General features: G+C 33.0%; 2 protein-coding genes across 4 annotated transcripts; both read right to left on the bottom strand.

The window, feature by feature from the left end:
• Nucleotides 1-11: 11 nt before the first annotated feature.
• On the bottom strand, nucleotides 12-4,522 carry LOC146887871 (Nucleotide-diphospho-sugar transferase family protein). 2 transcript variants are annotated; one of them, XM_085671161.1, is made up of 6 exons: nucleotides 4,146-4,522; nucleotides 3,735-4,060; nucleotides 3,270-3,522; nucleotides 2,433-3,179; nucleotides 767-1,013; nucleotides 12-496 (listed from the first exon to the last, which is right to left on the bottom strand). In XM_085671161.1, exons 1-6 carry the CDS (start codon nucleotides 4,197-4,199, stop codon nucleotides 12-14), a joined length of 2,112 nt encoding a protein of 703 aa, XP_085527287.1. In that variant the 5' UTR covers nucleotides 4,200-4,522. The 2 variants fall into 2 exon arrangements, with proteins under 2 accessions (XP_085527287.1, XP_085527288.1); XM_085671162.1 differs by having other exon boundaries at nucleotides 4,246-4,522.
• A 1,320-nt stretch (nucleotides 4,523-5,842) lies between these two features.
• LOC114175424 (cyclin-like protein) lies at nucleotides 5,843-14,537 on the bottom strand. 2 transcript variants are annotated; one of them, XM_085671159.1, is made up of 12 exons: nucleotides 14,027-14,537; nucleotides 13,890-13,932; nucleotides 12,891-13,316; nucleotides 9,892-10,199; nucleotides 9,620-9,811; nucleotides 9,349-9,534; nucleotides 9,189-9,263; nucleotides 9,023-9,089; nucleotides 7,781-8,900; nucleotides 7,653-7,709; nucleotides 6,396-6,470; nucleotides 5,843-6,243 (listed from the first exon to the last, which is right to left on the bottom strand). In XM_085671159.1, exons 1-12 carry the CDS (start codon nucleotides 14,363-14,365, stop codon nucleotides 6,198-6,200), a joined length of 2,934 nt encoding a protein of 977 aa, XP_085527285.1. In that variant the 5' UTR covers nucleotides 14,366-14,537; the 3' UTR covers nucleotides 5,843-6,197. The 2 variants fall into 2 exon arrangements, with proteins under 2 accessions (XP_085527285.1, XP_085527286.1); XM_085671160.1 differs by having other exon boundaries at nucleotides 7,781-8,897.
• Between the last annotated feature and the right edge of the window lie 9,348 nt (nucleotides 14,538-23,885).

Raw genomic sequence — 23,885 nt, 5'->3', positions numbered from 1 at the left:
ACAAAACAAGTTCATAGACTTGATAAGAAGGAATCAACCCTTTCCTCAAAATTAACTTCACTGTTTGATACCGTGCCATGCCAGCTCCAAAGGCACATTCTTGTGCCAGGATCATACTCCCATAAACCCGACAACACTTGGCGCTCGAGTTTCTTGAGCCTCCCACTGATCCAGTTGTTGTGGATAATGTAACTACCCTTCTTCAAACATGCTGCTTTAACGTCTATTTCCCACCATAGTTCTTGGTAAGCCCCGTTTGGGAAAAGGTCTCTGTCTAAGAAATGTACCGTTAGGTTTGTTTCAGGTTCCACACATTGGTTGTCACCAACGCGGTTGGATCCTCCTTCGCCGCATAACGTGTCGTAGAAGCTTGGCTGCTCTGATAGACCAGAAGTTTCTGCATGTCTTACCACTTTCTCTATAGCAGCAATTGTCTGAGTGTCGGAATGAGCGTAATAGAAGCCGGAGTTTAAGCGTCTAGGTAGGTTTATTGGTCCTGCACAAATGACAACAAAAGAATATTTGAAACCTTGGAAACATCTGCATCCAACCTCGGAAACATTATGTTCGAATGTCTTTCTCTCTTTTACTCACTTGTCAGTCCAAAACTATCATTACCAGTGCAAAATAAATGATCATAGAATAGAAATTTTGCTATAGGTAAGCAGATAGGTTTATACTTTTTTCTTAATCAAATCATGGTAATGGATGTTTTATGTTTCTAGTTTGGAAAAGTGTGAATTCTAAGTGCAAAATAAGCAAGAACCTTGTTTTTTGTATTCATCAGACTGTGCAGCAAGAACAGCAGGGCCAAAAGAGTGAAGTAAGGGAACTGGGTTTTTGAACCAGTATACATCAACATCACTGAGAAGTACATTGTAACCTAGCTTCAGAATCTTTAGAACAATTCTTGACTTCACCTTTGTCACCCTTTGGAAGCACTTGGTGCCAAAGTGGCAGTCATCAAAACTTATGTTACTTGGAGCTGTTGGATCTGTGAAAACTGGAATTCCCTGTCTCAACAGAAAACGAATAACTGCATTCAGATACAATAAAATATGATAACTATACTGAAATAGTTAATTAAGCTTCGAGAGCGTTTAGGTAATGGCAGCATGAACACAAATAGAACTTTTTTGTATTATTATTATTATTTGAACACAAATAGAGTAATCAACCGTTATTGGTTTGTAACCTGCATGAACAGTTTTCACATTTGGCCAAAAACTAGCATAAGTGCGTTAACAACATTAATGATAGATTCGTCTCCTATACTTCTTCACAAATTGCACGTTGTACTAAACATAGCTAATGTGTATAGCTAATGATGAAAGACTGCATAAGTTAAAACTTAAAACAGCTTTCATGAGCAATATAATAAGATGAAATTATCTGAGTTTGTACAGGGTTACCGCATCAGACGTGATCCCAACCAATATTGTTTTATACTCGGACAATTTGTAATCTATTTTTTTATGATTTGTGGTATATTTTTATCGTTAAAAACTATTCAAATGCAGAACATTTTTCAGATTTTAAAATCTCCCCACTAATGCTGTTTTGTATATTGTTAATGAATTTGCTAAATTATTCACGTTTTGAGAGAAATATTGTAGCATAGCTGACTTGATGGTCCAAAACTACTAAACCATTTCAGATATCACGACTATGTAATTTTAGCTTTCAAGATTTTAATTATGTCAACTAAATATTGCTTGATTTCTAACTATGTAATGAGTTCTCAATTATTCAAACATCGAAGGTCAATGTTACGTATCTAACTTATCTTAAGCCTGAAAAGATCAACACTCCATTTAAGAGAACGACTCATAAGGTTCTTGGTGTTCATTTTGATGTAATAGTGTCAAGACCCACTAATATCATAAATAATATAGTTAAGTTTGAAGTATCTCCTAAATATGCTAAATATGGATATTTTTAATTAAATTTCAATTAAATTCCTTTTTATATATTTAATATTAAAAAACTTTATACATTTCTATTGACATCAGTTAAATATGGAATGATACTAAAACAACAAGTATTTTTTTGTTGTTTTAATTGAAAACATTTTAGATAATGATATCATTATACTCTTTGATGTCTTCCATCTCGTCACGTGCCACAATTATGGGACTATCATTGTTAGGTCCATGGTGATGACATGCTCTCTTATTATTCAACATGTTTTCAATAATGAAAGTCATTTATTAGATTATAATTTATAACTTTTAGCATATAGAGAAAAAGTTGGATAACAGTCACCTTATTCATCTAAGGGACAAATTAAACAATGTATATTCAATTGAAAAATACATAAAAATTTTGAGTAATTAATATGGGCACATTTAAAAATATCAAAATTTGTAAGAGATCAGTTTAATTAAGCCTTGATTTTGCACAAATATTATGCAGAGCAGGAACGCACATACCTGCAAGATGGAGAATTGATAAGTTTCCTGATCAAGGGCACACACAACAAAATTTTCAACAAACAGTTCTCGTAATCTGCAAACCCAACTCATGAGCATATCCTTGTAGCTATATCCAGCAACGGTAACTATAACTGTTTTATTTTTGTCTGCAGTGATAGACAGGAGTGATTCTAACGAGAACGGAAGCTCCAGAGTTGCTGAAATTTTCATCTGATCCTTCATACAGCAATCTAATGATGCAGTTTGTGGTTTCTGACGATCAACACAATACATTGTATTTTCCTTTAACCAAGATGGAAAATATTTTTCCTTCATCAGGTTTATTGCACCCTGGTGCCCAATTGAATAAACAGCATTTTTCTTGGTGTCAACCATAATGTACTGTTTATTGCACTTCAAAAGTTTGACCAGGTTAGAGTTATCTTCACTGTAGAAGAATGAGCCATAGTTTGCCCCAACATGGGAATTACCAATGTACTCCCAATTTCTATTCTCAACATCTAAAGCACTAGAATTTCCTTGTGTGGTCAAATAGAAGCTTGTGATGGTGAAACTAGCATCAAAGACAAATCTGAACTCAGATGACATTGCTTCATGAATCACCCAATTGTTATGTACACCTTTACCATACAAGAAAGGAGGAAGAACTCCATCATGTAGAGGCACATCCTTGCTGTTCCACACCATCAGCATTCTTGTATAACAACGCTTCCCCTGCCAATTCTGTTGAAGTATTTTCTGCAGCTGAAGAAGAAAGGACAATTCAATTTAGTTTTTTGAGCATAGAAATGTCTTCAGTGAGTAGTTTTTCCCAGATTTTACAATTTTTCATACCTGCTGGATCTTCATCCGTTTCCCATTACTTGACTGCCAATGTTTCCCAGACTCATCCAAATGGAATGGGAAGGAAGAAACATTTTGAGGTGAAGCAACAAGAAGCCAATCATGATCAAGTTGATACACATGGTTTAGGGTGGAGATGAATCCAGAAAGGATAATGGTTTCAGGGTCAACGATAACAGATATATCTGATATGTATGAGCTTGATTTTGCAATCATGGAGTGGAAAAAAGGAGTACCTAGGAAGCTGGATAAAAATCAATTGTTATAAAGCAGTAATTAAGATATAATAAGTTGACGATACAAGAACTTTTACACTGATAATATACAAAAACAAACACTAAAAGTAATTTAGTCTTTTATAAGTGTCTAGTATACCTTCAGTGTAACAGAATCTGTTTCAGACAGAAGAACTAATGAATATCAAATCATGAATACTAGGCCAGTTTGTTTACTTACGTAAAATCAATGTTCGTGTCTGCTAAAACCCTGGAATCAAAAACATCAGCAAAAGAGGCAACGGAAGGATCTTGACTGTACAAAACAACAGTAACATATGGAGACAGAGCCAGCCATGACCTAACAGCAAGTGTCTGTTTGGTCCCAGTAGAGCCCTTAAAGGGTTTTGGAGCTGTGAATATTGTAATACTTGTGGAATCCGATATTACATCTTTGGAAGCTCTGCTATGATCCTTCAATGAGGGTAATCTCTGAGTGGCATAGAGAGAGAGAGTAATGAAGACAAACCCAGATAGCCAAACAGACCATAGCTCCACCTGAGATCCCTGCAAATCAAATAGAAGATTAATTTACATGTTTTGAAACAATGTTTTTAAAGAATGCAATTCGAGGAACGGAAAAATTAAGGACCTTCATGGGTTGGATTAATGACAAAATTCTGTCCTTGTTTTGTGAAATCTTCATGGGTTGTTAACAGAGAGAGAGAGAGAGTGAGTGAATGATACTTTACCTGAAAGAAAGAAATGCATCTCTAACAAACCCACTAGGCCCCGACTAAGAATGTGAAGTTTGACGTCACAAGCACGTTAAGGGTTGCAAGAATTGAATTGAATATACAAAGCTAGAGATGAAAAAGAAGTAGCTAGTCAAGAATCAAACGCGTTACATATACTAAATTATAAACACTATCATGATTCATGAATAAAATCGAAGTTAATGACGTTCAATGTCGTTGCCTGTGTTTCTGCACCATGAATTCATGAATGGCATGTGGACGTTACCAAATGAATACGTAAAGGAGACAAAAACATGGCTATGTGCTCGAAAGCCGGTGAGTTGGTTAAACCAACACAAAAACGTACATATCAATTACCAACCTAATTACTGTTAACAATGAATAGTAGTTTAGTGATAGGTTAGTGCTTTCTTAACCAAAAATAAGTGACAACCATGATTGGCCCTCTAAGAACGATAGAATAGGACCTAGAAAATATAAAAATACAACCTTAACATATTACCACTTTAAGATTTTTCAGACTTGCTCAAAATGAACTTGTTAGCCTAACTTTTTCATGTCAAAGCATAAATTATTTTACATTTCTTGCAAGTTTATTTCCATTTGCAATTTTCTCGTTACTTTTTCTTCTCAAAACTCAAATTCTTTAAATTTAGAATTTACTTTCAAATGATTTATTCTATAGTAGTTTATATTTTTTTCGTGTTGTTGTTTTTCATAGCATATATTACGTTTACTCTGTTATAGTTTTCAAATAAATTTTACATTCCTTCGAAAAAAAATTTACACAATTCCTTCAAAAATTTGTTACACACTATTTTGAACAATTTTAATTATTCTCGAATTATGAAGCTATAAAGTTAATCTTGTAATAAAAGTTGGAAAGGAAGATAAAAAACGATGTAAGTTCAATTTTCTCACTACCAACTAATATTTGAAAGAAAAAAAATTATCCTCAAATTATGAATAAGATTATTCCGATGCATTGTTTGCTATTTTAAACTTGTTAAAGATAACAAAGTAAAATCATAATATGGATTTTCATAATAAATTTGATATTTTACGCACTAATTAAAGTTTTGATCTAATTCGAATTGGGGTTTCGTATATCCCTATAATGAAAACATAGGGTTTGAATTTTAACTAGAACACAGATTTTTATTTTCAGTGCTACAAATAGGAATATATGGCATGTTAGATTCCCCTTGAAAAGTCATCTATTTGAAAATAAAAGATATACTAAGATCCATGAATAAAACATTTACTAGTAATATATTGTAAAGTACAATAGTACCTCGAGGCTTCATAAAATTATGCAAATTTTTCCTATTTCTATCCTTACATCGACTCTCTTAATTGTTTGTGTGTGCGTGTGTATATCGGAAACAGTAGGAGCGTGTATTGCCACTCACTTTAACTTAAGCAATGTCATTAAACCAAACACGTTCAATTCGTAACTGTTTAGCACAGTAAAATTACCCGATCTAATCAATATTTGCGTCATAAGGGTAGTGTGGAAAGGGAATAAACACGGGAAAATTGGTCAGTAGATTAATTTATTAAGATTTATCTGAATCATTCAGATAAGGCATCCACCAAATATTGATGTTGATTGGATCAAAGATATATCGGAGTTCTGATGATGAAAAAGTAATCTATCAATTTTTTTCATGCCTTTTTATACACAAAAGCACATTACACCACACATCCAGCTCTACCTAGTTATATACTACCCTTAAACAACAGTAGCAAAACCAGGAAGAAACAACAGTATATATTGAACGTACAAAAATGGGAAAAAAGTCAGCACTACCTATTACTTTTGAATCAAAATTCCCTTTGCAGTCCAAAGACAAGATATCACATGCTTCGCCCTACTCCTCCTAATTGATGTTTTGGTGAATGAACCTCCACGATGAAAACTCAACCTTCTCTGTTTCCATGGTTCATCTCTGCCGCCGAACAGGTGATCTGGATCTTGACCTCCTTCCCCTACATAAAAAGAAACCAGTAAATAAACAAGGCACCAAGTAATCAATAAATATGAATCCTGACAAATTCACCTGTGCAGCTTAATCTTATATGATGGAAGTTTGTCTGAAAAACATAAATCTTAATCTCAGAAAAACTTAATGGCAACAAACCTGGAAGAATCAAGAGAAGAATAGGGAGAATGCCTGCGCTGAGAACGCTTGCTATGAGGAGACCGCGAAAGTTGTCTAAAAATGAAACCACCGTACTGCCTTGGTGAGTTTAAAGTATACAAAGTCTATAAATACAACTCAACCTGGTACAGTGTCAACACTCCATTCGAAGAGGTCTATTACAATAAATCTTTTCTGTTTCTTATGAATACGATCACAGTCAAAAGTCTTATATTCTAGCTTCAGGGTAGAGATATCCTAACAATTATGGATAAACAAGTGCCAAAATTTGTGCACATCAAAAGTATCTTGCTCTTGTATGTCTTATAATATATTGCAGAGATAAATTAAAAGGTAATACACACAGTAGACAAAAAAGTACACGAAAATGTGTTTATTACTGCAAAACGTGAACAACACGAAAAACATTCCATGTAGCAGGCAATACGATAATTTAACTTCAACTACATAAAGACCCAAATGATTGAATCTGTGGCATGGTATCAGCTTCAGAATCCTCAAACTGCCAAATCATAGGCTCGATAATTTTTCTCAAAGAACCAAGGTATAAAATAAGTCAACAGTTATATTTTCAAATTTGAAACTTTTGGTAACAGTAAGTTGCACTAAGATGCAGCATAATCCTATAAATAACGGCCAGCATAAATAATCTAATTATACATAAAATATGTATCAGAAAATACCTACACAAACACACATTTAGATAACAATCATCATATTAAAAAAAATTGAATAAAATTACACAAATAAAACTTTCTTTTCACTGAAAAAAGTGAATAAAACACATCATATTAGAAAATCCAAAGTCCAAAAACAATGCCCAATAAATTTATCCATTTCTGGCCTTTAGACAGCAATAGAGCTTCAGCGAAGATTGAGGTAAGCAATTAAGTCCTCACACCTAAATCATCTGAAGATTGACCTAGAGCTGAGATCATTAAAATAAAATATAGAGAAGCTGATAGTGTCAACATCTCAGATTCACTTAGCACAAAAGTTAAGATAACCTACTCTTAAATCACCAACATTCTATTAATAACAAGAGAAGGAAAACGAATCAACTGACACTATCAACGCCCAGCATAAAACATTAATCGTATGAATATTACTATAATGGTAAATTATTACACACACTCAAATACTGATATAGCCTATAAACACAGTCCAAGATGCTCTGGAACACAAACTTCAATATTGCAAACCTGAACAGTTTAAGGATCTCTTAATAAATGATACCTTCTTTTAGATCTGACAGGAGACGGTGACAAGTCACGCTTTCTTGAATGCAGCTTCCTGCATTACAAACATTATGAGACACTATATATAACAACCAGACAATTGAGGTTTAAGAATATACTATAGACCTTTTTGAGACATCTGATCCTTCACTTGAATTACCAGCATGATCAACACGATCCCTGTTGGTTCTACCTCTACTACTTACTGAAGATGAACGTCTTCTCCTATGCCTGTCAGGATTACTTGCATCTTTTTGCCTTGATTTATGTTCCCCCTTATCCTTTGTATGCTCCCTTTTCCGGCTAGTATCGTCAGTGGTACTACCTCTATGGGATTTTTCAGCTTCCCTTTTATCATCCTTGACATCAACATGAGATGATCTTTTCCTTGAATCTGATTCCTTTGCCTTTTCCCCATGCCTGAAATGGTGTTCTTTCACCCTTTCTTTTGCCTCACTGCCATAATCTGCTTTTTCCCTTTTATGATTTCTTTCATCCTTCCTTTTATGATTCTCATGACCTTTTTCATCTATCCTGGTCTTACTACTGTTTAACTCCTTCACAAAGTCTTTCTCAGAAGTATTCCTGTCAGGCCGCTCATTTTTTTCAGATTTTCTTCTGCTTTCCCTACCTGAATGATCATCTGTTGCTTTTTCCACACCAATGTTCTTTCCAGGCAGTTCAGATCTTGGTATCCCTGAAGTATCTTTAGAACTAAAGCCATTAAATCTATCATGGCTTCTTTGGATGGCATCAAGTCCATTATCCCTAAGATCTTCAGACACCACTTTGGAAGAATGTGAAAGATCGGATACTCTAGTAACCTTGTCATCATGCAATTGATCAGAAGCAGAATCATTGGATGGTATAGACATGGCTTTGACCTGAGCATTCACAAAATTAGTTTCATATCTACTACGCTCATGAAGTTGTGAAATGCCATTAACAGATACATCATGTGTATCTGGCAAAGGTTGCTTAATCCCTGACTGGTAAGCAGCATCTTTTGCAGGAGTTGGCACACTGGAACTCTCAATTTCATTGTCTTCATCATCAGCATCAGAACCATAATTTCCAAGACCTAAAACATCTCCAGGAGAGCTAGAATTAGATTTTTCACTGGTACCATCATTTTCTACTACCCTCTCTTTGACTGGTACTAAAACCTTTGCAGATGCCTTAGGAACTGTAACTGAGGGTGGAGAAGCAGGTGCCTTAAGGTTTGAGGTGACAACCTTGTGACCTACTGCAGGAAATAAATTGTTAGAACTTATACTATTTAATACTATATTAGTAGAATAAAATTATTTATTTAGAATAATAAATACAATTTAAGAGAAAATGAGAGTGCAACAGACAACTATTTACCTTCAGCAGTAAGATCATCTTCAGCAAGAACTTTGGTTGCGATTTCATCAAACAATTCATCAGTAACCTAAGAAGAAACTGTAATTAGAACTACAATACACTTTTTCTGACATCCAGTTCACAGACTTCAATAAGACCAAAAATTTACATTTTAAACAAAACTGACCTTCAAAAGAACTTCAGTCAGAACTCTTTTTATTTCTTGGTTGATTGCTGCAGTTCTAGCTACCTCAACTTGATCCTATACAAGAAATAATCCTAACTAAATTAAAAATGATAATGGAATTTTCTTTTCTTGACAAACTTTAATGTTAAAAAAATAAAACCTCTTCATCTTCTTCATCCTCAGCTGATCTAGATGAATCGATGCTTTTACTATCTGCCTCATCACCTCTCGTATATGGCTTGTCAATGCCATCATTTACAAATGCTGCTTCCTCCTTCAGATTCTCTGCAGGAGCAGCAATGACTGTTTTCTTTATTTCCTCTCTAAGCCAGTTTGGAACTGAAGCCTGAAATAACAGAAAATGAGGTTTGGTGACATACACACACACACACACACACACACACAAGCATTAACCTTTGCAACATACTTACCTTCTTAGGACGATCAGAAACACTAGATACCCCATATGCATCAGCAGAGAAAGCAGCCGTAGGATGAATTGTAGTTCCAGTGCTAAGGGTAAAGGGTGCACCACTTGGTGGAATAGTTGAAGGGAGGCTAGGTCCAGGAAACCTTCCAAATGGTGGTGCCACATGACCAGGAGTGGAGATAGAAGGGTCAAGCTGGTAAATTAACCAAAAGCCAAAGCATTAAAATGAATATATAAGTTGACCAGGAAAACAAAAGGTTTCAAAATTAAAACCTGTGGCCCAGAGGCAAGAATTGGTGGATAACCAACACCAGGGGCCACTTGAGCTGCCCAGTTATTCATTGAAGTACTTGAATCATGATGACTATAAGTTGATTGCATCTGCAAGTCATTATCACGATTAAACCTGGGTGCAAAATCTAATGGTTGATCAGCAAGACTGATAGCCGAGTCCACTGAGTGGCTGCCCGATGCAAAAGGTGGTGCATGCATTGATGGCTGCACATGACGTTCTTGAGATGATGAACTTGACAAAGGGAAGACTGAGTATGATTGTTGAATCTGATCAGCAGCCTCTTTACCTGCCAGGTCCAACAAGTCAATATTCAAATTACCATTGAAAAATAAAAAGGCAAGATACAAAAAATGTGTAAACTTTAAAAAGCACTTTCACACTGTCTGATATTTCAAAGTTCCAACTACTAGTTATTCTCCAACTCATTTTTAGATAGGCAAAATTGAGTATTATATCTACTATTACATGGGCCACAAATAAACCAGCATAACTGATAAGAGATGGGATAATCATTCCTTGTCCTGAACAAATTTATGAAGATGTAATAACTGTTATAGGGGTAAGGCAGCGAGGTGCCAAAAAAGGCATAAGGTCCAACAACTCATTAATTAATCCTATTACAATAAACAATGCTCAGAATATGAACAGATGGCTAACATAAAACAACTATGTGGGTAACACTTATAAATAAATTGACTTAACAATTAGCTATATAATGATATACATAGAAGTAATAAAGGATATTGTTCAATTCTCACTAATGGGTACTTCATCTAGACTTCTGATTTAATATACAAATAAGCCTTGTTATTGCTGAGAACTTGGATGGTGAAAACATGTAATCAATCCCCAATTTGAGCCACCTAGTTCTCAGCTCAAATGGCTTCACATGAAAAGTGGAAAAATATAATTTGCTTGACATGATAAAAATTAAGCAGATTCATATATGTTCCCTATATTTCTAACAAGAGCACAGCTTTCATTGAAACATCTATTATTTTGAATTACAGCGAGTTCAGTAGCACCTAACACATGAAGAAATTAATATCATCCTGTTTCTCAGTCTTCCTTCCCAATACTTGTCCATAGAGGACAACCTTGAAGATTAGCTGCCATAATCCCAGAAAAGACAAGTACTGATTCTGAAAAGGAAACCCTTCTTATCCAGATACTGTAAATTTCAAACCTTCCAGCCAAAGTGAACATTGTTGAGTTTTAGTATTAGGTTTCCCGTTTTGTTGAGTTATTTGTTGACAATGGGGATTAGCTGGTGCATAATCCTTGGGTGAAGTTATTTTGGTGGTTTCTCAGAGGAGATTCTAGTTTTCATTGTTTTCCTTCAGCTTTGTGTACGTGAGTCTAGTAGATACCTTGTACTCTCCCCTCCCCATCAATTAATATTTCTTTTCCTATCCAAAATAATCTATAAAATCACACTAGTAGTCCATTAAACAAGAATTGCGATAGGCTGATAGCATATCTTGTTTAAAAAGACAGCATGAACAACATGTCAGAACATGAGTGACTTATCATGATCAATTACTAAAATTATATTTTTAAACATAATAAACTTATTTGCGTAAAGACAGCATGGACAACATATCAGAAGACGTATACTGTTAATGGGTAATCAAAACATGAGCGATTCATGATCAATTACTAAAAATATATTTTGAAGCATAGGGATTCTTAACTTTATCTCTTTTAATTCTAGAACTTTGCAACAGAAACTCTTTTCCCAGCTGTCCCCCATCTCTCCTAGGCAATTGTCCCTCTCAGATCTACTGGTCTGGGAAGAGGCTCACCTCCAATCAACCTCACCACTTGTACCAGACCATCTTACCACAATAGGCTCATCGTTCCCAGAGCATCAACACAATTCCACGTTCGAATTACTGTAGTGTCTAGTCATCTGGGTAGCATGTGACAGCATTTGAGCATTTTTCAGAAGCCATCTTCACAAGCCTCTCTTCCACAAGATTCTGGCCACAGCCACCCAACACTGGCTTGGTTTTTCATCCCACGCAGGAAGTTTTATTAAAAGCCCCAACATTTTCTTTTCTGGGTTGTACACGAGTTGATCAAAGCCCAGTTGAATTTTTGTTTTGAAAAAGAATTGGGTCATACAACCCACAACCTGACCCAAACCCAAACAAAAAATAAAAAACCCCACCTGCTCTTCACTTCATTGCACCACACTTTGTCATCAACTACATCTTGTCATGTTGCCACCACTGCCACCACCTGAGTTGTGCAACTGCCACCATCACCTGGTTCGTCCCACCACAGCACCTGGTTTGTCTTTTTGCAGCAGTGCCACCCACTACAGTTCACCTCCTTCTGCATGGCACCAACCCACCTTGGTTCGTCCCATCATTGTGCCACCATCATCCACCCACCGTGGTTCATTCTCATTTATTTTTCTTTTTTCTGTTTGTTCTTTGTTTCTTCAACACAACCCACCCTGCCTGACTTTTTTCTCTTCTTTTGTATTCAATACTTCTTGACGAATATATAAATCTAATACCACAGTTATTAAGTTACTTGAACATGGTGGTGTTTTCCTTTGATTTGATTTTATTCGAACTTCTAGACTAACTATTATATTTCGTTATTGTCATTAATTATATACTTGTTTTACATTATTTTGCATTTCAAGTATATTTCTGCATTTTTCATTTATCTATATGCATATATTGCATTTGTTTGGTCTGTGATGCTTCTATAATAACCCATTATGGCTTCCAATATATTTTTTAAAGGACTTTTAGGTACACGATATTTTCCTGTTAACTGGTATCCGATTACACTGTCATCAAATCATTATTCATGTGATTCAACCAAACAATATTTTTTAACCAAATTTTGACAGGTTTGTATCACATATATACATTAAAGGAAAATTCCAGAATATTGATTTATGATCCATTCCACAGAAGCTTCACTTGCAACTTCAATAAACTAAATAAACAATTACCTGCAACAGAACTATAACTAGAAGGTACCTCCTGCTGATGAACTGATGGATTTGCTGGCATGTTCCCTTGTTCAAATGAAACATTTGAATCTCTGATGCTGGTCCCATCTCTAGCACTGTACGAATGTCCATCTTGAGCATAAGATGTCTCCAAACTGACGGGTACAGCATCCTGGGACTGTCCTGAAATTCGCTGTGCAGATGTATCTAAGTAGGAAAATTGTTGATAGCTTGATGTTGAATGGGATTGGTTTTGAACATCAGTATAATGTGAGTCAATCGATTGCTGATACTGATCATGATAGTGATTTTGCTCGTGCAATCTTCCAGCTGGTGAAAAATGTGTTTGTGGATGCTGACTTTCCATGGCAGCTTTAGCTGCCCAAGCTCTGGCCTTCGCAGCCCAATCTTCTTCATTGTTATGAGCTACCAATACAACATTATGTCACAACAACACAATATCCACTGCATTAAGAATGGACATACAGAAGCTCGGGGATTGGGGTTTCCAAGATGTCATATAGAACTTAAAAATCACACAGTGGCACACAAAGTCAATAAAATTATGCTGTTATTTTTTCCAATGAAAGCAACGCATATTAACAGACTAATGACCATTTAAACAAGTTGCACACTACAGTTGAAAAGTGGAGTAATTCCTCAGACACATGCAAGTATCTATCTTAGCCAATATTCAGTGTCAAGTCACGACTCAATAAGCTCATGAATACATACAAATACAAATGAATCACAAAGAAAAAAACAGTGTATTTGACCCAAATAACTTGGCATTAAATCAACTATCAAACATAAGCTAACAAAAAAATGCAAGATTCGTTTTTCCCCACTCCGTTTTCTTCTTTTTTCTGTACAAATGGTTCTCTCTCAAGTGAATATAACATTAAACTATTCCACACACCAATAATAGACAACAAAACCTTAATTATGGCACGAACAAGAAAACAATGTTTCCAACGTAACATTAAAAGAACAACTAACCTGGATAGCCCTGGTTAGGTGGCAAGTTTGGATTGCCCCATTCCTACAAAAATTTCACGCAATTAGTGAACCTATAACAGAAGAAACCCTAGCGAATCAAAGAGGCAAAAACACGAAGGGCAAGAAGGATATTTCACCTGAGGATAAGGCTGAGAAATGTGGGAGTGAGGGGTGAACTGATGAGGAGGCGCGTGAGAGCGAGGCGGAGGAGGAGGGAACGGGCTCGGATGGTACGAATATGCGTTCGACGGAGGAGGAGGAGGAGGCGGCGGCGGTGGTTGCTGCCACTGCGGCGGAGGGGAAGGGGTCTGCGAAGGGTGGTATTGGAATTGGGAGGACAACCAGGGAGCTTGGGGTGGCGGCGGCGGTATCTGGTGAAAGTGGTGCGGGTGATGGTGGGGATCCGCCGCATGCGGCGGAGGAGGTGGCGGTTGCGGTGGTCTCATGTAGCCGTGATGTTGCTGGAAGGAATCCATGGATACCTGGGGGTTATGGGATTTGGATTTCAATGCGACGCGTTTTGTCCTATTGCAAAGTCCGAAAGAAGGAAAAATTTTAGGATGAAAAAGAATGAGGGTTCAGGTAGACACCGTATGGCCACCCGCTTGCGAAGGAAACTCTTGTTCCCACTCACTCTTCTCCTCCACTCTACTATTGTATGGAGAAAATAACTAATAAATTAGATAACTAATAAATCAAAAATATTTATTTAATAATGATTTTGTAAAAAAAATAATGATTATATATTTTAAATTGTATTATTATTATATTTTTTAATTAATTACTCATAAAATAATAAAATTTGAAAAAATGTAAATAACAATTACAATTAATTGATATATGAGAGGCTTTTATACTGTACAGTGGGGAGAAGAGTGAAATTTGGACTCTTTTCAGGAAACCAAAAGAAAAAATTCCCCAAATAGACTCAATTGGTGTTATTCACTAAAATGAAACTTCTTTCCAATCTTATTACATAATTGGTTCCGTGGCTTCAGTTTCGCATCACGGGTTTATTCACTCATTTAATTAGAACCTTCAAGAAATTTCAAAAATGGTCCTTAGTACAATTTTTTTTTTACCTTTTTAATATTTAAAATGTTTAAATTATTTTTATTTTATCAAAAATAATTAATGACTGAATTATGTATGTTAATTAATAAAAATAACATTTATAATTAGTATTAAAACTTATCTTTGGATTTGTGAAAGTAAAATAAAGTGATTTGAATTAAATAAATATGTATTTGACTTGAGTGAATTGTATTCGAAAATAGTTCCAATTCAAAAATATTTTCTTTGAATAGACTCAATGAATTTATTTATGATAGTAGGCTATTTTATTTAGTATACCTACATGACTCATATTTACAATATCATTATTATTTTTTATAGACTCAAATAGTTCAACAAGTATAAAATGAGTGTGAGATTATATAAGAAAATAGAAAATTTATGATATATATATATATATATATATATATATATATATATATATATATATATATATATATATATGATATTGTTTATGATATAAACAAAATTTATTAACAATAACAAAACTCATTAAATTGTTATTCATAAGTTTAAAAGTTTTAAGGGTTATAAATACATGTTATCACGATAAGTATTATCATTTCAAAATTACTTTTAAACTAAAATGTATTTTTGTTCCTCCTATTCATTTGAAAATTTCAATTAGACCCACAATTTTTGTTTGGTGAAATTAACACTTATATGTTTTTAAGATGATCCAATTAGTTCATTTTTGTTAGATTAGTGTTAACGTTATGTTTATACATGTCACGTATTGGTTTGTAGTATTTCTTTTTTTTTTTCAGTTAAAAAAAAAGATTGTCATGTGTCAGGTCAACATTAGGCTATGTGGTAGTGGCAATGCCACATGTCCATACATCGCCATGTGTTAGTGTCACATGTCACATGGCAGTGTCTATATTCAATTTATTTTTTATATTTAAATTTTGTATTCTTTCGAGTTATAATTTTTTTAAAATGAAGCAATGTTATACCTCTCTAAAATGTGACCAAATCAGTAATTAAGTCTAATTACAATTTATATATATGTTAAAATAATTTTTTGAAATTTACACATCATATCACTCTGCCTAAATATTCAAATTAATTTTATTTTTCAATTTAAAGTTAGAAATCATGAAAAGGTATTTACTTTTCTTCAGTGGCGGATCTTGACCAACATTGTTGGGGGAGCCAAAATAATACATCCAAAATTTATACATTTAATTATTAGCATTGATACCATAAAAATGAATACATAACTTAGTATAACAATAAGTTACATCATTAGCGGGAAATCAAACCACACTTAAAATCCAATTATAAAAAACACATAGTACAATCCATTTTCTTCTATATTAATAAAATAAAAAATTAATATACAATATATTCATTAAATAAATTATTAAACTAATATTTCACTATCAAGTGAGACAAAAGATCATTACCTTCTTCTTTATTTCTTCGAGAATAGAAGAGAATAAATAACTAAGATATGAGAACAAAAATAATAGATCTTTTTCTCTTGAGAAACAAAAGAAAATAGACATATAATGGAACCACAATTAAAAAATTTGATTATAAAAAACACACAGTACAATACTTTTTCTTCTATGTTCATAAAATAAAAAAATAAGATAAAAGAAGTTCATTAAATAAATTATTAAACTAATATTTCACCATCAAGTGAGACAATTCTTCTTTTCTTCTTCAAGAATGGAAGAGAACAAAGGAGAAATAAGAGCAAAAATAAAATATTTTTTTTCTTTTCAAATACAAAAGAAAACGAAAACAGATAAGAATGAAATATGAGAACAATCTGTGAGAAACTCAAACTATAATAAAAAAATAATAAAAATATCTTGATAAATCTTTTTATTCTTTACTATGTACGATTTTATATTTTATTATCTATTACCATTAATTATTATTTTTATAAAAGAAAAGAATATTTAATTTAATATTTATAATAAAAAAATCAAAATACATAATATCCATATAAAATAAAATACCTATCATAAAAAAAAATTCTAAATTTTTGGGGGGCCATGGCCCTCCCCTGCCACCATTATGCTCCGCCAGTGCTTTTCTTGATATTTTAAAAGCTTTGTCAAAAACATTTTATGATGGAAGTAATGGGTTACATATGTTTGTTTTGAATGAAATAACATTCAATGCAAAACAAAATAGTAGAACCTTAATCAAATGTTATAGAAAGTTGGTTGAGATTTTTAGGGAATGTACCAACATGACATTAATTGTAAAGGGCGCTAGTGATAGGAAGTTTTATTAAAAGTCAATTAAAAGATTCATAATTCATATATTTATGGTTGGACTTGATGACGATTTTGAGCAAGTTTGTGGAGAAATCATGCACAAGGAAGTGCCACTTGATTTAGAAGAATGTTATGCATTCATCTAGGGAGATATAATTTGATGAACAACTTTGAAAAAACAAAAAGCAACCAAAGTAAAAGATTCTTAAAAGGGTAATTACAAATTTACTCGGTGTAATAAGGAGGGACACACAAAGGAACACTGCTATGAAATCATAAGATACCTTGAGTGGTGGGATAACAACCAAGCAATAAATAAGATTCAAAAAGAAATCCAAATGTTGTTGTAAATGTAAATGAAAGAGAGGATGACTAAGGCCTGATGCTTGTTACAACTACAAGCAACAATGATTGAAATGGTAAGGCCTTAACAAATTGTTAAACCTTCCTCAAAAAGTAATTTCATAGTCAATGACAATAAATTCATTATCATTAGGGAATGAATTGTCTTTATTTCAAATAATTTGAACCTTGATATTATCCTTGTTATTCCTTTTCTAAAAATATAATTTATTGTTTGTCTCTCAAACAACCAAAGTTCTCTTATTTGTTGTAATTTTGTGGCACGATTGGTGTTTTTAAGGACATTCAAACGAGGAAAATGATTGGTTGCGATATTAGGCAAGGAAGATTTTATTACTTGTATTTGACAGCAACAAATTCAAAGATACTTTGTCAAGTGTTAGCAATATAAGGGTCTCTAGAAGTAAAAAATGCAATGATACTTGGACATGACATAAGCATTTAGGACATGCATATTTTAGTTATATATAGAAATTATTTCTAAATGTATTTGACAAATTGACACTTCAAATTTGTATTGTGATGTTTGTGAGCTTGAAAAGAGACATAAAACTCATTTTCCTTTCATTTTAAATATTTTTTTCTTTTATGATCATTCACTTTAATACATGTGATCCATCTAAGGTTAAAATGTTAGATTGTTCAACATGGTTTGTAACATTTATTGATGATTGTACTTAAATAACTTGGCTATGTTCGATGAAGTCTAAAAGTGAAAACAAAAGGAGTATTTGAAATTTTGAAACTTAGTACAAAACACAAGTTTAGGTATTATGCAATGACAATGAAGGAGAATATATGCAATCAAAATTTCAACATTTTTTAGTATCCAAAGCAATTGCTCATGAGAGATCTTGTCCAAATACTCTACAACAAAATGGGGTAGTTGAACGAAATAACCATCACCTATTGGAGATTGACTAAGTTGCACTGGTTGGAACTAATATGTCAACAATATATTGGGGAGAAGCCTTCAAATAGCTCTTCAGTCACTTAAAAATGCAACAATAAGTTCTAAAATTATTGAATTAACATGATTTTTTTTTGTATTATATGGCTTATATTCACTTACACAAGCATCAAGGAAGTAAGTTGACTCAGAGTTGAAACATGTGTTCTTTGGTTATGATGATCACTAAAAAGTATATCAGTGCTACAATTCATAAACCAAGTTATTGTTTACTACTATGGTGTAGTTTTTCATGTGACCTTGATATATTCACTCGTCTAATTGGTCTTGTGACTCCTAATTTCGCATCATGGGTTTATTCACTCATCTAATTGGAACATTCAAGACAAAAATGCTAAAAAGAAACAAATTTTTTTTTGGGCCCGACAAGAGTTGACATTGGTCCTACGTATTCTCATTTAAAGTGAGAAATCAAGATTACGTAGTTCTTTAAAAAATATTTAAAAAACTATTTGAAAAATGATTTGATTTTTTTGTGGTGAACCTGACAAGGACTGGCCTTGCTCTTACGTATCTCACAAGGAAGAATCAAGAATCACGTAGTTCTTAAAAAAGATGTGATTTTTGAAAATGTTGATATTTTTGTATTTTTTTTGAAATTTTATATTTTTTGCAATTTTTGAAGTACTTGAGAACACATGTCACACGACGCAAGCGGTCGGACAAACACTAAAATAGAAGAAAACTATTTTTGATATTTTTTAGAAAATAAGTGTCACACGGTGCGAGCAACGGACATACACAATAAAGTGAAAGAGAACATTTTTATTTTTTTGATTTTTCTATTTTTTGCAATTTTTGATAATTTTCAAATATTTTATTTTTCAGAAATAAAAAAATAAAATAAAATAAATAAATAAAAGATAAATAAAAAATAAATAAAACAAAATAAAAAAAATATAAAATAAAATAAAACAATTTAATTAAGAAGGATGAAAGTGAAAAACAAAATATGAAAGTACATGAGTAATTAGTAAGAGATACATGAAGTAAATGAGGTGTGTTAATTAAGGGTGGTGGTGCGGCGACTAAATTATAAAACAAGCCCACAATAGGAGTAAAACACAAGTGAGTGTGGGAGTTAATAAACTTAGGGGTGCAGAGAGTACATGGGAACAAGCCCAACTGAAATACAAAGAAGGGGTGCAGGGATAAGAAGTGGGCATGCACGAAGAAAAGAAATGAGTAACATAACATAGCATATCGGGGTGGATGGGGTAAGAACAGGGGTGCATGTGGTAATGGAGGGGGCGAAGAATAAAGATGGAGGTGCAGCGAGCAAGCAGAAGCGTGTTAGCCCAATTTCCACTCAAACTAAACTTAATTAAAAAATGAAGCTTCTTCTTCTTCTTCGACGATGCATCAGCCTCTTCTCCTTTCCCCTACAAACCAACACGACCCCAATCTGCCACCGCACGCCGGCCAGAACCCGCGTCGACAATGTCGGCCACTGCGAGTCGACGACCGCAAAGGAGTTGCCAGCGTTCAGACCATTTTCTCCTTCATTCTTTTTCGCGTGCGAGACCCTTCCTTCTCGTCATTGTCCGCCAGAACGCCCCCATCTTTGCTTCAGCACACCACCACGCGGCTAGCTTGCTGGCGACGCCAATCGACGCTGGAGATGTCTACCTCCTTCGCGAGACTCAACGACCTGTTCTCGCGCACGCGACCTTCACTCTACCTCCGACTCGAACGACCTATGCTCCGACGCCCAAGGCCACTGCCGACAACACCCAGATCACCGCGACCCAGACCGCCACAATAGTGCCATTGCCGCTGAAGTTTCAACTCACTGACGGCGATGTCGTCGACGATTTTCTCTCTTCTTTTGGTTTTGTGTTTCTATTTTGGGTTGCAATGATGAGAAGGTGCACGATAGTGATGATGATTTCGTTTATTGGGTGATGGAGCATAATGGAGATGTTGATGGTTTTACGAATGGGGATCAAAAGTTAAGTTTGTGATTGGTAGTTCTTGGAGAGGCTGATGTATGTTTGTATCTGTGCAGGTGGAATGTACGGGCGAAGGTGATGACGTTTGTTGGTGACCGTGTGGGATGGGTTGGTTTGTGGTAAAAAGTTGGGTTGCGGCATGAAGGTGCTGATAAGTTTTTTTTTTTGGCGTATTAATGATGCGAACTATGTTAGGATGACGGAGAAAAGAATGCTGAGGATCTATGTTTGATTATGTGTTGATGAATGATGGTGAAACAAAGAGGATGATGTGGTGGTGGATTCTGTCTGGTTATGGATTCCTAAACAAGGATTGATAATGGAAAATGGGATGGGATGATTTGTTTATGTTGGTGTTGAATAAAGTTATGTTCTTTATTGTTTTCACACAGGTGCAATGAGAATAAACAAAATAAACAAAATAAATAACAGATTTACTATGTTCACCTCAAATCATCTCCAATTCATACATTCATGAATATCAATATCAAGTCACATCAATATCAAGTCATAGTAATAGAAGCTCCAATATATACATTCATGAAAATCAATATAAGTCACGGTAACAGAAGCTAAGAAGGAGTTAAGAAAATAAAACTTAATGTCTTAACAACTTTGCTTCCGTTTTCAATTTTGACTTATTCTCTCCCTCTCTGATTTGTAGTGCCTTTTCCCTTTGTAGTAAAAAAAAAATCAATCTCCCTTTCATGAATCTTCCTCTTTTATTATGTAATTCTCTCATTTGTTTTGTTTACTTCTCTCTGCACCTTCCAATCTCGAAACGTAAATAAGGCTGAGAGCATATGTTGCTTCCTGCTCTTTCAGTCATCATGACCATGTTACATGTCATTCTCAATACAAAAAATCATGATAGGATAGCAGACATGGGTCTGATAACAGAGACCTTACGTTACCTCTAGCATTCTTTTTCTTTTTCTTATCTTTTGTTGTTTATTTTTGTTTTGTTTGTTTATTTTCCTTTTTTTTTTCATTAAATTAGAATGATAAATGTAAAACAAGATGGAACTATACTAACAGAAAGAAAAATAATATAATAAAAAAATAGTAATAATAAAAATAAACATCACAAATAAATAAATAAATAAACAAAATTAAATTAAATTAAAAATAAAATAAATAAATAATAATAAATAAATAATAATAAATAAATAATAACAAATAAATAAACATAGATATTTATTCTTTCTCAAACTAAAACGTATTTTTTATTTTATTTTTTTACCTTTTTATTTTAATTTAGTTATTTATTTATTTTTCTCAATTGAACCTTAATTAATTTTTTTCTATTATTATTTTCATCCTTGTTACTTGGACGAAATTGGGTGTTGACATCATGTAAAAAAAATAAATAATAAATAAAAATATTAAAAATGGGTAGAAATAATCAAATGTGAACCTTAAAACTATTTGATTCATTGAAATTGATAATACATTATGTGAACATAACCACACAAAAGAAAAAATATGTAATCAAGGTTATCATAAAAGGGAAAGTACCTTCGAGATGTGAGTGAGTTTTGTTAATATAGAATAAGTCAAACAATTAGAAGAGAGGAGTAAAAAATATGCAACGAAAGAAAAAAGAAAAAGAAAGGATATGAATCTAAAGAGTAAGACCATATATATACGAATCTCAAGGATATGAGTTTTTTTATGTAACCTAATAATGGGTACTTTAGTAATTTAAAAGGGATAAGGATGCGAAGAAGGATGGGTATTGGGACAAGTATGAAGACGAGGACAAACAAATACATAGATCCTCGTCTCGATACCCATATTTCTACCTAGTCAATGCGAGATTCTTCTTCAACACGATGACAAGTTCAGAGAATATCCATGACAAATTACAAGTTAGGTTCTTGAGAGATTATTAGATAAGTTGGGAATGTATGACATCTATTTAACAACTTGAGGGAGGTGTCACGCTGACATCGTGCCATGTGTCACGCTGACATTGTGCCATGTGTCATTGTCACACCAGTTGTCGTTGTCTCTGTCTCAATTTGGTCCCTGTATTTTTATTTCCTCTCAATTAGTGTCAATTTTTTAAAAATTTGTGCAATTTCGTCCCTCTCTAAATTGAAATAAAATTTAAATTTTACATAAATGGTATGCAAATATTTTTATTAAATAATTTTTAACAAGATTAAGTTTATTTAAATTTATATTTTATATTGAACTTTATTTAAAATTGTTTTAAAGTTGTTAATAGAAAAATTCAAAATTAATTTCTACTAAAAAATATGTTAGTCTTGTTTATCGATTGTATTTCATAAAATAAAATAAATTTATGAAAATTTTCAACTCTTTTAAAATTTATATTTTACTTTAAATTTTATTTATATTGATATTTTATTACACCATACTTAAATATTGTTGCTTTATTTGAATTTATATTTTAAATAATTATATATTTTTAAAATATGTAAAATTCAATAATTTCTATATGCATGTTTGAGTTGGTTTAAAAACAATAATTATATGTAAAATTGTAAAATTTTAAAACAATTTTATAATAATTTAAAATAAATAAATTTAAAATTTAAAAATAATTTTAAATAAAATTTAATGTGAATTATAAATTTAAATAAGCTTAGTCTTGTTAAAAATATTTAATAAAAATATTTGTATAACATTTATATAAAAATTAAATTTTGTTTCAAGTTGGAGAAAAAAAAATTCTACAACTTTTTAAAATAATTGGACTAAATTGAGACACAATAAAAATACAAGACCAACTTAAGACTAAAATAATTACACTTGATGTGTCAGTAATAGATCACACTACTACCGTCACATTACACTATCATTATCACGTGACGCGACTTAAACTTGCCACGTGAAACGTTTTTAATATTTTTTAAAAGTTTAAAAATTTTAAAAAATAAATAAAAACAGAAAAAAGAAGATTTATAAAAGAAGATAAAATGACATAATTATGTCTCTATGCTGAAAAAAGTAGTCACCAAGATAGCGAAAAGTAAGAAAATAATAACCAATGTGATTTTTACAAATGTAGTTTCCTTAGTAGATGTTGCTTACCAAATCTAAAGGGGAAAAGGGGTATGAAATTTATCGTAAGAGCTTTCATTTCATCACCTAAAAAACACCTGAAAAAAATACTAAACAAAAAAAATATAAGAGTTTATCTTGATGAATTATCATTTTATCCCACAAACACATGTGAGAATTTGAAATTTCAACTTAAACTAAAAAGATTAGAAAAAAGATTATAAAGTATAAAAAACTTGCTCCATAATAAATTATAAATTATGATTGATTATAAAAGAACCTTTCTCTATCACCTCTGGAAAGACATTATTAATCTTTGATAAGAAAAGAAAAAAATAAGAATCAACTTCAGAATTATAGAGATGTC

Source organism: Vigna unguiculata, chromosome 3, assembly GCF_037176805.1.
Source record: "Vigna unguiculata cultivar grain cowpea cultivar isolate G323 ecotype 2 chromosome 3, ASM3717680v1, whole genome shotgun sequence".
Lineage (NCBI taxonomy): Eukaryota > Viridiplantae > Streptophyta > Magnoliopsida > Fabales > Fabaceae > Vigna > Vigna unguiculata.
The sequence above is the reverse complement of the archived record's forward strand: the minus strand, read 5'-3'. Positions and strand labels throughout refer to the sequence as shown.

What these genes read in the sequence shown, in the direction of transcription:
- LOC146887871 (XM_085671161.1), bottom strand. Translation starts at nt 4,199, where the DNA reads ATGAAGATTTCACAAAACAAGGACAGAATTTTGTCATTAATCCAACCC. An exon ending in AACGGATGAAGATCCAGCAG is followed by an intron (nt 3,180 to 3,269) that starts GTATGAAAAATT and finishes TTTCTTCTTCAG; the next exon opens with CTGCAGAAAATACTTCAACA. An exon ending in ATCAATTCTCCATCTTGCAG is followed by an intron (nt 1,014 to 2,432) that starts GTATGTGCGTTC and finishes CTGTTGAGACAG; the next exon opens with GGAATTCCAGTTTTCACAGA.
- LOC114175424 (XM_085671159.1), bottom strand. Translation starts at nt 14,365, where the DNA reads ATGGATTCCTTCCAGCAACATCACGGCTACATGAGACCACCGCAACCG. An exon ending in TGACTGAAGTTCTTTTGAAG is followed by an intron (nt 9,090 to 9,188) that starts GTCAGTTTTGTT and finishes GTTTCTTCTTAG; the next exon opens with GTTACTGATGAATTGTTTGA. An exon ending in CCTGTCAGATCTAAAAGAAG is followed by an intron (nt 6,471 to 7,652) that starts GTATCATTTATT and finishes TTTCATTTTTAG; the next exon opens with ACAACTTTCGCGGTCTCCTC.